This window comes from Varanus komodoensis, unplaced genomic scaffold (assembly GCF_004798865.1).
Source record: "Varanus komodoensis strain SLA01 unplaced genomic scaffold, ASM479886v1 scaffold5, whole genome shotgun sequence".
NCBI classification, from domain to species: Eukaryota; Metazoa; Chordata; class Lepidosauria; order Squamata; family Varanidae; genus Varanus; species Varanus komodoensis.
The window spans coordinates 11,292,958-11,305,502 of record NW_025336087.1 but is presented as its reverse complement, the minus strand read 5'-3'; the positions used below and the strand labels follow the sequence as shown (position 1 = coordinate 11,305,502).

At 39.0% G+C, this 12,545-nt stretch overlaps 1 protein-coding gene across 7 annotated transcripts in view; it reads right to left on the bottom strand.

Moving 5' to 3' along the window:
* Positions 1 to 12,545, bottom strand: part of AP3B1 (adaptor related protein complex 3 subunit beta 1) — a 167,849-nt gene that overhangs the window by 109,271 nt on the left and 46,033 nt on the right. For all 7 annotated transcript variants that reach the window (XM_044446339.1, XM_044446337.1, XM_044446338.1 and 4 more), the window contains exon 8: positions 1,404 to 1,562. In XM_044446339.1, coding sequence (XP_044302274.1) covers positions 1,404 to 1,562 — 159 coding nt within the window. The remainder of the gene's footprint in view (positions 1 to 1,403; positions 1,563 to 12,545) is intronic.

Here is a 12,545-nt window from a genome sequence, read left to right as displayed (position 1 = left end):
TAACAGTTAAGAAGCAATTAAAGTTGTTCCTGCTTAAGACAGGGTTTCCCTTTGGGCACTTCCAGTGCTATTAACAAAGGATTCCAAAACTGTGTCTATGAGCAACAGGGAAACGTATTTAAGAAATTACTTAGTTTTTAAAATACGTATACATGATTTTTGCATAAAATACATATAACTTTCCATTCCATTTCTGCTTCCATTTGTTAATTTCTATGGAGCGAATTTTTTTTAAAGTGTATATAACAAGACTGTTCCATTACAGAATTTATCTGTGCAATGACCTCCTCCTGAAAAGCAGCTACTGGACATTGCCAAAACATCTGTTCAAAAGAGGCATCAGCTGTACTGCACCACTAGCAACTAGCTGAACTAGGCAATCCCTTATTAAAGAGATCTTGCAGTATCTGATACACACAAAAGTTCTTGGTAAACAAGATAAAACCTAAGATCCAAAGTGGAAATCCCACTGATTAGAAATTTGGTTGTGCTGCCCACAGTAGTTTGTCAAATATGCCCATACATCCAAATAGGTTCAAGACCCTGACTCAAGGGGGTTAATTAAAAGCCTCAAATAGTATAGTCACAATCAAGTTCTTACATGGCTAATGCATCTCTCATCTATAGCTAACAAAAAGTTCCCAAAGTATAAATAAAAATTAGTGAAACAAACCATATAGAAACATAGAAACAGAGCAAGTCAGAAGGGGCAATCATAATTATAAACACCAAAACATAATGTGATTTATAAAAACAATATTGTTAGTTAGTATTGTGGTTTAGTGGATTGATAGTTGTTTGCTGGTATTTATTTATTCCATATTAAACCACCAAATAGCCAAAGCTTTCTGAGTAGTTCACAACAATTTACAATACAGTATAAATCTTTAAATAGCTAATTCTATACTATAAAACAAAAACCGGAATAAAGTTTAGCAGCAATACAAAGGTTTTTTTTAAAATGCAGACTGTAGAACAAAGTGAAACCAAAATTGCTGGGATAATTCCTGGGAAAATAATATTTTACATATGTACACTTTACAATTACACTATTTTTATATTCTTTGTCCTTTTTCATATACTACTGGCATGTAAAAACATCTGTCTGAAAATTTGTCTGTTTCAATAAACTCTATCAAAATAGTGAGGGACAGGTATTTATATTTTCATATTAAAAGCGAATACACCTAATTTTACAGCATTTTATATCCAAAGGTTAAAACTGGATATACTAGAGTACTCTGTTCAGCGGGTTATATGTAGAGATAAGTGAGCATAAGGGGGACAGCAGAAACTGATTTTACCTTCCTCTACTACCCTTAGCTCTAGATTGTACCCTATTGCCTAATTTAAAAATACAACCTTTTTTTAAAAAGGTATTTTATGAATGGAATTAGCCATACAGCAGCATTCCGGCTTTGTAGTAACGGCTTTGTATTTCGTATCAGCAATCTGTGGTCTGGATCCATGGAATAGGGTTTGTTCACTCTCTGATTTTTTTCTTGCTGCTCCTCCTCACATTCATAGAAATTCTTTTCATTATACTCTTCCAGACCAACATCCTATCAAGGGAAATAAAAACAAAACACAGTGGTTTAACTTTTTATTTTCAGATTTTAAAAGTCATAAATACTCTATACAATCTTCTAATTTCTCTTTAATATTTCAAGCTATTCTAAATTTGTCAAGGGATTCTTGACAATTTATAGACAAGAAGATTATTCCTTTCAAACAGCTGAATGAAAAGATTCAATGCACAGGCTTCCATATTTCAGCTCACCAAACAAAAACCTAATAGCAGTATGTCTATACCAGGGGTCGGCACCTTTTAACACTCAAAGAGCTATTTGGACCCATCTCCCACACAAAAGAAAACACTGGGAGCTGCAAAACTCTTTTGACATCTAAAATGAAGATAACACTGCATATATCGTTTTTTACCTTAATGCCATGTACACCTTCATTATGATTTAGCTGCAGCTCTTGTTCAGTCACTAAAAACTGTTATCTTTAATCTTATATTATAAACTAGTAGGACTCCTTTCATATATTTTGAATAGGAGAACAGCTTCCTGAAGAGTCAAAGTCAGTGCTAAAGGGCTGCATGCATTAAACAACAAACCCAGTAAGTCTGTCAGCAGTAAAAGCCAATGAATCTACCCACGTATCATTAAACGTTTGGTGGGGCGAGCTCAGTAAATTGGGGCAGATCCGCTGGAGATATAGGTGTGTTTAGTGACTGATTAGCAGATAAACAGTCAAGTGCTGCGAATTGTGACAGGTCCCAAGTGCAGCTTTTAACATTCAGATGAAGGAGATTACATTGGGACAAAGAGAATCTTTTCAGCAGTGTTTCTCCAGTTTGGGTAACATGAGAGCCTGCCAGGAAGCTTGTTTAGCAAAGGAATGTAGCAATTTACTTAACTAGCCGATTTACTTAACTATGTTCCTGAGTGGAGCTTCGAGCAGATCAGCGGCTGTGCCGGTGCATGTTTTGAACGACGGAGCCGCAGCAGAGGGGTTCAAGAGCCACGTGCGGCTCTGGAGCCGCGGGTTGCCAACCCCTGGTCTATACCATGAGTCCTCAAACTACGGCCTGAGGGCCGGATCCGGCCTGCCATGCCCATTTGGACCGAGCGTTTGTCCGCCGCTGCCCACCTCGCCCTGAGCGCAGGGAGGCAGCAGTTTGCTCCCTCAGAGCAAACAATCTCCAAGCGAGCAAGCCACAGCCTCGTGCACCTGCCTTGCAGCACATGCCCGCCGCGCCTCGCTTCCCTCGCTGCGCACGCCCACCCATGCCTCACCTCACCTTGTCTCGCAGCGAGGCGCCCTGCTCCCACCTAAGCACGCCCGCATGCACCACCGCTACCACCTTTCCAGCCCACACCCAGCACCAGCAGCTTTCAACTGGCCCCCTGGTGGAGGACCCCTGGTCTATACAGTAGTATAGTAGCAGGACCACCAAAAATTAAAACACAGAAGTTTACCTAGTAGGAAATACAGCACAAACTCTCAGTGAGGTACCCAAGATACAAACCTGAATAAGACACCTACCACTTGCCTTAGCACATATTTCCTAGAAACTTTCAGGACATGGTATGAGAACAAGAGTTCACAGAAAACAATAGTCTAACTTGTTAAAAAACAAACTTCGTTATCTCATGAAAGGTATGTTTTAGTTCAGGTTTTTCTCCTCTCACACTCTACAGGAAGACATGTCAGAATAGTAAGATTAAGGTGGCTGCAATCAGATCATATTCAGGGATAGGAAATTAGTGTTTGCAAGTTCCTCTCTTCAAGGCTTTAAAAATATCTATCATTTAAGATCACAGAATAGTAGAGTAGGAAGGTGCCATGAAGGCCACTGGGTCCAACCTCCTGCTGGTGTAGGACACCAATTTATATCATCTCACTCAGATGGTTGTCCAGTTTTTTTCTGAATGTTTCTAGTGTAGGGGAGCCCACAGCCATTCTAGGCAACTGGTTCCACTGTCATATTGCTCTGACAGCGAGGAAACTTTTCCTGATATCTAGCCTGAATCTGAGTTGTTGCAACTTCAATTGATTATTTGTGACCTACACTCTGGTATCAGTGAGACGCGAACTTGACCTCCTTCTTTGTGACAGACTTTGAGGTACTTATATAGGAATAGCATGTCTCCCACCAGTCTTCTCTTCTTAAGACTAGACATGCCCAGTTGTCTCAGTCTTTCCTCATAGGGCAGTGTTTCCAAACCCTGAATAATTTTTGTTGTCCTCTGGACCCTTTCTAATTTTTCTGCATCTTTCTTAAAACTTGGTGCCCAGATAAACCAAGATGATACACATTTTACCAGGTTATTTATTTAAGATATTTCTATACTATATAATATAGCAAAATACATAAGCAGTATTTTATACCATGTGATATACTAAAATCCCTAAGTGGTTCATGTTAAACTGTACATTAAAACACATGAAAAAATAAAATACCATTGAAAAGGCCAGTTTGCACACCACTACTTGGCAACATTCAAATGACTATTGGTACCTCCTAAATAGATCCCAGGGGTCAGCTGGAAGATGGCTGGCTAGGCAGCCTGATCCCAAGTCATTTAGTGCTTTATGTATCAAAAGCAAAACATGGCTCAGTAGCTAATGCACAGCCAGTGCAGCTCTTTTAGTATTTGTGTAACATACGTATAGTTTGGTCCTAAGGTTGGCCCTTATTTGTCAGAACCCTACTGGAATCTGTTCCTCCAAGGATTTCCAGGCTTCCTTTTGAGCCTGGCCCAGTCTCCCAAAACAATCCAAGCCAAGATGAAGTCCATGAATGTTTGTGGACCCTCCAGTTATGCAACTGGCAACCTTATTCTATGTCTGCTGCAGCTGCCCAAAAGATGGCTGCAGCTTGCACGGAAAAAGAATGCTGCTTGCACAGTGGTCATGGGGGGAGGAAACTTGACAGGACGATGCTACTGGCAATCCCCTCACAACTAGCCTACTTTAGCGCTAGTTACAGCTACTCAAACAGTGGTGACTCCTGGTATGAGAGAGAGGCAGTGCTTGTGCTGTGAGCGGGGATCAACTCCTGGAGAGCACCCAGTGGACACTGGATCTACTTGCCAGGAACTCAGTCTAGGGAGCCGAGTCCAGGGAATCTGATGGATTCTTAAACTTCCCTACTTCATGCTACAGTGAGCACCTTGGCCTTTGCATTGTGTACTAGCAACAGCTTCTGACCCCCATGTAAAGCACTGCAGTGTAGCCTAACATGGCTCTCAATAATTAGGATTTTCTCATTTTCAAATCTCAAGATTTATATGGAGAAAGAAGAAACCAAGGATTAAACTAAAAATACTTCAGAAGGCTAAAGAGAATGGGGGCTTTGGTCTCCCTGATTGGATGCTGTACTATCAAGCTTCTGTTTTAACGTGGTTAAAAGAATGCATAACTTTAAGAAATAAGAGAATCTTGTATCTTGAAGGGCATGATTTGCAAATGGGTTGGCATGCTTATATGTGGTACGAAAAGGCTAAGTTACATGGCTCTTTTTTAAGTCACTATATTGGGAAATCATTAATGTTGGTGTGGGAAAAGTTAAAGACAAAACTGTACAATAAATTACCAAGATGGCTTTCACCTATGGAAGCTCTTGTATATCCAAATGCATTGAACTTTGAAGGAATCATAAGATATGACGACATTTTGGATAATGATGGAGGACTGAAATTGAATCAAGAAACACAAGAACAAGGATCTAATATTTCTTGGTGGCATAAGGTGCAAATACATTCAAGATATGCTAAAGACTATAAAATGTGGGGCTTTTATAAAGATTTAATAGCATTTGATAAGGTGATGCTTAAATCAGATGAGAAAATGATTAAAAGACTATATAATTTCTTACTCGATAGGAGAATGGAAGATGAACAGGTTAAGGAAACCATGATAACGTGGGCACAAAACTTTGGATATAATATTGAATTAGAAAAATGGCAAACGCTGTGGGAGAGAAATATTAAGGTAACATTAGCAACTTCGTATAAAGAAAACCTGTATAAAATGTTTTATAGATGGTATCTGTCATCAAATAGATTAGCTAAGATGTTTCCAAATATGTCAAATGGATGTTGGAAATGTAAACATAAATTGGGTACTTTCTATCCTATGTGGTGGACTTGCGATAATGCGAAAAAGTATTGGATTAAAATACATACATGGCTTGAGGAAATGCTACAAAAATCCCTAGCTTTTAAACCTGAAGTCTTCTTATTAGGTATTATACCTGTTGATATTAGTAAACAAGAAATGTACTTGATTTTACATGTAATTACTGTGACGAGGATTGCATTTGTTCAATACTGGAAAAGTGAAGAACCACCCACTGACGAACTGATCCTAAAAAAGATCTTGAACTGTGCAGAAATGGATAGATTGACTTTATCATTGAAGGAGAAAGAAGATCCTGATTTCTATCAAACTTGGGACTCTTTTTATCATTGGCTAGAGAAACGGGACTTCGTATAGATTTAAATATGTTTCTAAGTTATCACAAATGGGGAAAAAAATGTGGGGGCTGACCCGACAGGTCCGATGTTTCTGATGACTGATGTTGTTTATAGTTTTTCTTTGTTGTAGGGTTATTTTTAATAAAACTTATTAAAAAAATAACAATTAGGATTTTTCCATCCAAGAGTGAGAGTATTTGATCAAGTGATCTTGACCTTCTTTCTTCAAGGAAATCACTAAATCTATTTCAATAAAGGCCCTATCTAGTCCGACATACTATCCATCAGTACCTACATGAGCATGCTTTCCAGTCACCCTACCCATGCCAGTATAGGAAAAAGTCACTTTCAAAATACCTCGGGTAGGCCAAATTTTTCTACTAGCATCTTGGTCAATTACAGGGCTTGAGGCTTTTGAGGGGCTTTTGAGGCATCATTCAACTTGCAAATTTGGTATCCACTAATGGAGAAGTTAACTCTGAAGCCAACCATGTCTGGTATGGATGAAATTATTAAAGGTAGTTAAGCAGAAGCAACCCTCACCCCCCCCTTTTCAGGACAGAGATATTCTTGGGTGACCTACAGTCTGGTTTCACAGGATTGTTGCAGCCTAACATGGGCTGAGTGATTCGTTAACAGCAATTGCTGGCTTCAGATGTCACAATAAGGTGCCCAAGGCACCTTGATTATTCACAGTGGTTGCCAGCATTTGCTGCAACCCTATTTGGCTTCCATAAACAGAAGGGCTCCTGCTGTTCCTGGAAGGGATTCTGACCCACCAATTTCTTGCTGTCAGCAGAATGGGAGAGGAAATTTTTTATTGATTCCTCATTTTATTCCCAATTCCCAGCACCACCTTCACACAGTTTTGGTGTCTAACCCTAATCCCAACCATCCACACCATATTTTCAGGCATCAAAGGGGGTAGGATGGGGAAAGGGGGAACCTTCCCTTACTTTCACCAATTGAAGCATCCTGTGACTGGATTTCTGCTCCCAAGAATTTAGAATGACTCCTATTTTCTGTGCCTTCTGCTGTGGATAAGGAGGATGTCTAAAAGTGCTTGGTCACTTGACACAATAAAGGACTTTTCATCCAATGTTTCAGATTAGAAATCACACATTTTGATGAACATGGCACATCTCAGCTACAAGCCTGGGATATAGCTCACAAACAGTGATTAGGTAAAGTTTTTCAAGAGAAATTGCCTGTTGTTTCTCAGATTTTTTTAATGTGCCATTGATATATACAGGCTTGTATATTTAAACAGAACTTACCAAAGGAAGAATAAAACTCAGTGCTATTGGAAAAAAGCAGAAAAAAACTGTTTCATTGATAAAACCATGCCAATGAGAAAGAACCCAGGTGAATTTCAACTGCTCTCAGGCATACTCACGTTGTCAGAAGTTGGCAAAGCAATGGAATAACTGAATCCATAAAACAGCCTCAATACCTAGTCCAATTCTTGATTCACCATGCTAGATGCAACCACGTTACCATTTCTTGTTATTTTCTCGAGGCAAATTTGCCAGACAAGATCTGTCTTTTTATACCAACAGATCTGCCCACCAATAACAATGCCTTCATTTAAGCAAGCTTGGAATTCACATTTTAAAATCTAACAGCTAATGAATTGTTATATCTTGAAGGAAAAGGAAAAGCTATTTCAATGAACTCATTTGTATGAAAAGAAGTTACATTTCAGTGTGTAGAAGAGTTACACACACAATTATAATTCTTTTATAAGTAGTACTGAACACTCACAAAATCCTAATATGAATATGAATCTTCATTCTCTACTTAGTGTGAAATAACAGGGCTTATATCAGAATTAAGAAATATACTAGAAACTGTTGTTCTCCTTCTCACTATTAATTGGTGGGTTTCTTTACCTGTTGAGGCACACAAAATAACTCAAAATGACTATTCCTTACAGAACAGCACATATAATTCAGGGTGGGGGGGAATATAAAATCTGCTGCTCTGAGAGGAAGGTAAATTCAGAAAATAAAAATGCAAATATGCATTTTAACATTCTTGAATGTATTAATCTGAAAGGTTTAATTTCCATTTTCCTGCATCAGCTTTATTTATAAAATGTCGTGCCCTATAAATATGCTGTTATTTTCTATAGTCAAGCACCCCCTTAACAAATCTTCTCATTAATATGTAAATTTAAAGTCAATCGGTCTTCTCCTTGACAGCACCATGAATTCCTAGTGCACTGTATAATCGGTTTTGACTTGGCAACCACTATTTATCAAAGATGTCAGTTAGAAAAATTATGGAAAATGCACTGCAATTGATATGACTGCAATATACTTTGTCAACTCTTAATTGTTCCTCAAATCATACATTTACATATAAACAGTCTAAATACTGATCTATAATGATGCAAATAAACTAAATTAAAAATCTGTTCTACTACACAAGGAGCCTTGTTATGTGTTTATTTAAGAACCTACTGAAAAAGTATCATGGAGACCTCATGATACCAAAGAGGTTTTCTTCAGTTACTTTATCTATTAAATTAGTAAGAAACCAATTTGGTTATCTTAATTTTCTTGCTGTTCATGACATAATGCTGCTAATCATTTAATCATAGTTAAGAGACTGGGAGCTGGACAGAGGTTTCCTTTCTTTGTCAGTAAAAACCAGTGTGGTATAACACCTACACTGGGTTAGCACCAGTATACTTGTGACACTAGAACACAACAATAAGGGAACAAGATACAACATGCAAACTCACAGCACATTTCCAGACTCTTAACCACAACTGCAAATTGCACTGGGTCTTTATCATAGTCAGCTATTTCATGCACCTAAAAAATACTGTGCTATTACTGTGGAAGTAGAAGCTAAAGATAAGGGTTATCTTCTGATACAATATGTACATACGATGAGAAAAATGATAAATGGGGGAAAGACTGAAGAGAACTCATAGCTTTATGACAAGTACTATTGCACAGTTTTTTCATCTTAGCAAAGAAAGTTATACCTTTTATAACTGACCAACCTATACTTCAAAGACAACTACAAACTGAAGGTACGTTTATAGCATCATTAATGGATCTCTGAAAAGATTGGAATTGTCTCCAAAAATTGTTTTCCACCCAAAATAAAACTGCTCTGGAGGAATAAGAAACAGTGTGATCAGTGGTAACATGGAGGCTGAAGGTGGGAGAGGACAACAGCAAACATTCCTGCCATCTCTTCCATTAGTAGAAGTTTCCATTGGAGTGAAGGTCCTTCCACAAACAGAAGAATACCTCTGAATCAATCCAATAATTCACTAAGAACACTGAGGTATTTTCACAGCGACTGCAACTATAGCCACAAGGAAGCCTGAACAAACAAACTTATACCAACTGAGTAACATATTTCCTTTGTTTATTTCCAAGTAAACTTGTGAGAGGCTTGACACAGACAGCATATTTGTATGGGTTGGTCACTTATGAAAGACATAACACACATAGAAAGACACTCATACACAAGATCTGAAGGAAGAGGTTGGGAAAATTGAAAATGAGGCTTGTTCCTATTGTGCCTGATCAGGCACCTGCTCCAGATTGCATTCTTAATATTATTAGGCATAAATCCAAAATGTCAACAACGCATCCATTTAGTACAGGAGCATGCTCATCTACTAAACAAGACTTAAAATGTATTAGGAGTGTGGCAGCTGCTATGAAGAGGTGTGGGAACATGGAAAGAAACTGTTAACAAATATGATGAAAATTGTGACATTAATGATATCTAAAGTAAATTATGTGGTTTAAGTATCGTAATAACTTCAGTTCATGTACTTCCATTTTTCTGCCAGGGTTACGCCACTGGAAACTGTACCATGTATTCTGTAAAATATATACTCAGTTCAGTTTTCTTTAATATGCTAAAGCTTTAAGTACTAATTCTTATGCAGTCAGTGGAAAACCTATTCATGTGTTTTTCGGTCCACATCCTAAATACTATCATTCCAGACTAATAAAAACTAGTTTTAAAAAGGAGGGAAGGGCCATGTTATAGCACACTGTTAATTGTTAATCACTACCCTTACATGAGGCTGGCTGTTGATGTTTTCCACATCCATTTTGTGGTGGTGCTACATCATATGTAGCAAGTCCCATAGCTGTCTAATGCTTGTGGGGTAAAAAAAAAAAAAACTAAGGGAACAAATATGGACACTGTCTTAAATCATAAAGGCTACTTTATCAGAGCTCAGAAAGAGTGGGGTTATTAGGACAGGAATAAAAAGAAACCAGTTTGTTTTTTAAATCCTAATCTAGGCATGCAAAACTACAGATGAGTGTCAGAAGAGAGCTTCTGAAAGACAATAAAGGAACAGGGTGAGAATGTTATTCCACAGGGTTCCATTTTATCCCTCATGCTCTTCAAAATCTACATGAAACCACTGGGAGAGGTCATCCGGGATTTTGGGCTGTAGAGTCATCGGTATGCTGATGGCACCCAGCACAACCTCTCTTTTACATCTAGTCCAGGTGAGGCAGTGACAGTCCTTAATCAGTATCTGGCCAGGATAATGGGCTGGATGAGGGACAAAAAATTGAGGCTCAATCCAGACAAGACAGAGGTCCTGCTGATGGGCAGTTCAGCCCTCCAGGCAAGTGATCTTATCTCTCTCCTGGATGGGGCTGCACTCCCCCTAAAAGACAGAGTGCACTGTTTGGGAGTGTTCCTCAACCCAAACCTATCTCTGGAATCCCATGTGTTGGCAGTGGTGAGGAGCATTTTCCTTCAGTTTCACCTGATTTACCAACTGTGCCCTTACCCGGATGAGCAGTGCCTAGCAACAGTGACCCACAATCTGGCAACTTCCCAATTGGAATACATAGGGCTGCCCTTGAAGACAGTACAGAAACTTCAACTGGTTCAGAAAAGACCTGCCAGGATATTATGATATCCTGAAGCAGCATCTGGAGGGAAGAGCCGTTTCTTATATAACTCTTCCCACAGGGCTCCCAGGTGGTGCTCATAACAGCCCAGGTGACTGCAATTGACTGTGGGTCCAGTCTTGCAAGCACCAGGGCTGCTATTCTGGTCTGTGGCCAGAAGATGGAGACCTGATGCTGCAGCAGAACCTCACAGATATTAACTGGAACTGGCAGGTACTCTCATACATCACAGACCCTATACAGTTTACACTGGCTGCCAATTGAAGTCTGGGCCCAATTTAAGGTGCTGGTAATGACCTATAAAGACCTTTAAAGCCCTAAATGGCTTGGGTCCTGGATATCTAAAGGAGTGCCTTCTTCCTTATGTGCCCACCCACGCCTTGAAATCTGAGGCAGAGGTCCTTCTCTGGGAGCCCTCCTTGAAGGAGATTAGGAGGGTAGTTATCCAGAAAAGGGCAGTTTTGGCAGTGGTGCCCTGACCCTGGAATTTGCCCCCAGGGAGGTCTGCCTGGCACTATTGCTTTGTTCTTTTTGGTGCCAGGTGAAAACCTTTTTATTATCCCATCATTTTAATGTTTAATTGGTTTTATTCTGGGTTTTATTACTGAGGTTAGATACAGTGCCTTGTTTTGTTTTATATTTTCAGGGTTTTTTTCTTTTCTTGTAAGCCATCCTAAGATGCTTGTAGTAGGTGGCTTATAAAATGAATGAATAAATAAATAAATAATGCTCTGACAGAAATTCTCTTACCTATTGGATACTCAACAGAAGCTTGCCTTAACTAAAGTTACAGCAGGACAGTTGGCTTCAAGAAAGAACAGCAAGTGGATGTCCAGCCTCTTCTTGCAAATCTCCAAGCAGGAAAATTGAACCCAACATAATTGATTCTTATTGTCAAACTGCTGCTATCTTGAGTTTCTCAACTGAAACCTACCTTCCTGTAATTCAAGTCCATTACATCTACTCCTGTTTCCTGGGATAGAATAGGTTGGGTCCAAACTTGGTTTAGAGTATACCCACTGACATTAATGGAACTTAAGTAACCCATTTTTTAATTCCATGGCTTCCACAGTGGGAACTGTCCATGGGGTTTTCATGGCAAAGATACTGGACTTGAGTCTGGCTCCAAGTCAGAGTATGCTAGCCTGAGTCTTCCCCTTATCTTGTTTGAGCAAATTACTGGCAACAAAGTTTTGCTTCCTAAATGGAAAAACAGTAATAAGAGGAAAGAAGTCAGCAGTGTGACTTCTTTTAAATGTCATTAAGAGAAGCATATTTTCCAAGTTAAGAGAAATAATTCTGCACTACTTAGACTTCATCCAGAGGTATTATGTCCAATCCTGAGCACCACACTTCAAGCTGACATAAACTTACAGGAATGGGTTCAGAGGAATGCAACTGAGATGGTGAACTGATTCACACAGAACAATGGGATACATTTAGCCTGGGTAAAAAAAGATGAGCAGAACATGATAGCACTTCTTAAGTATCTGAAGAGCTGTTATATAAACATGGCAAAAACACATTCTCTCCACCCTTTACTAGCATTGCTACATAGAGAAGTGAATAAAAATGGTATCTTCACAACTCAGTCATTCATTCAATTTATCTGTGGTAAGAACAGGGCAGGAAAAAAAGAAGG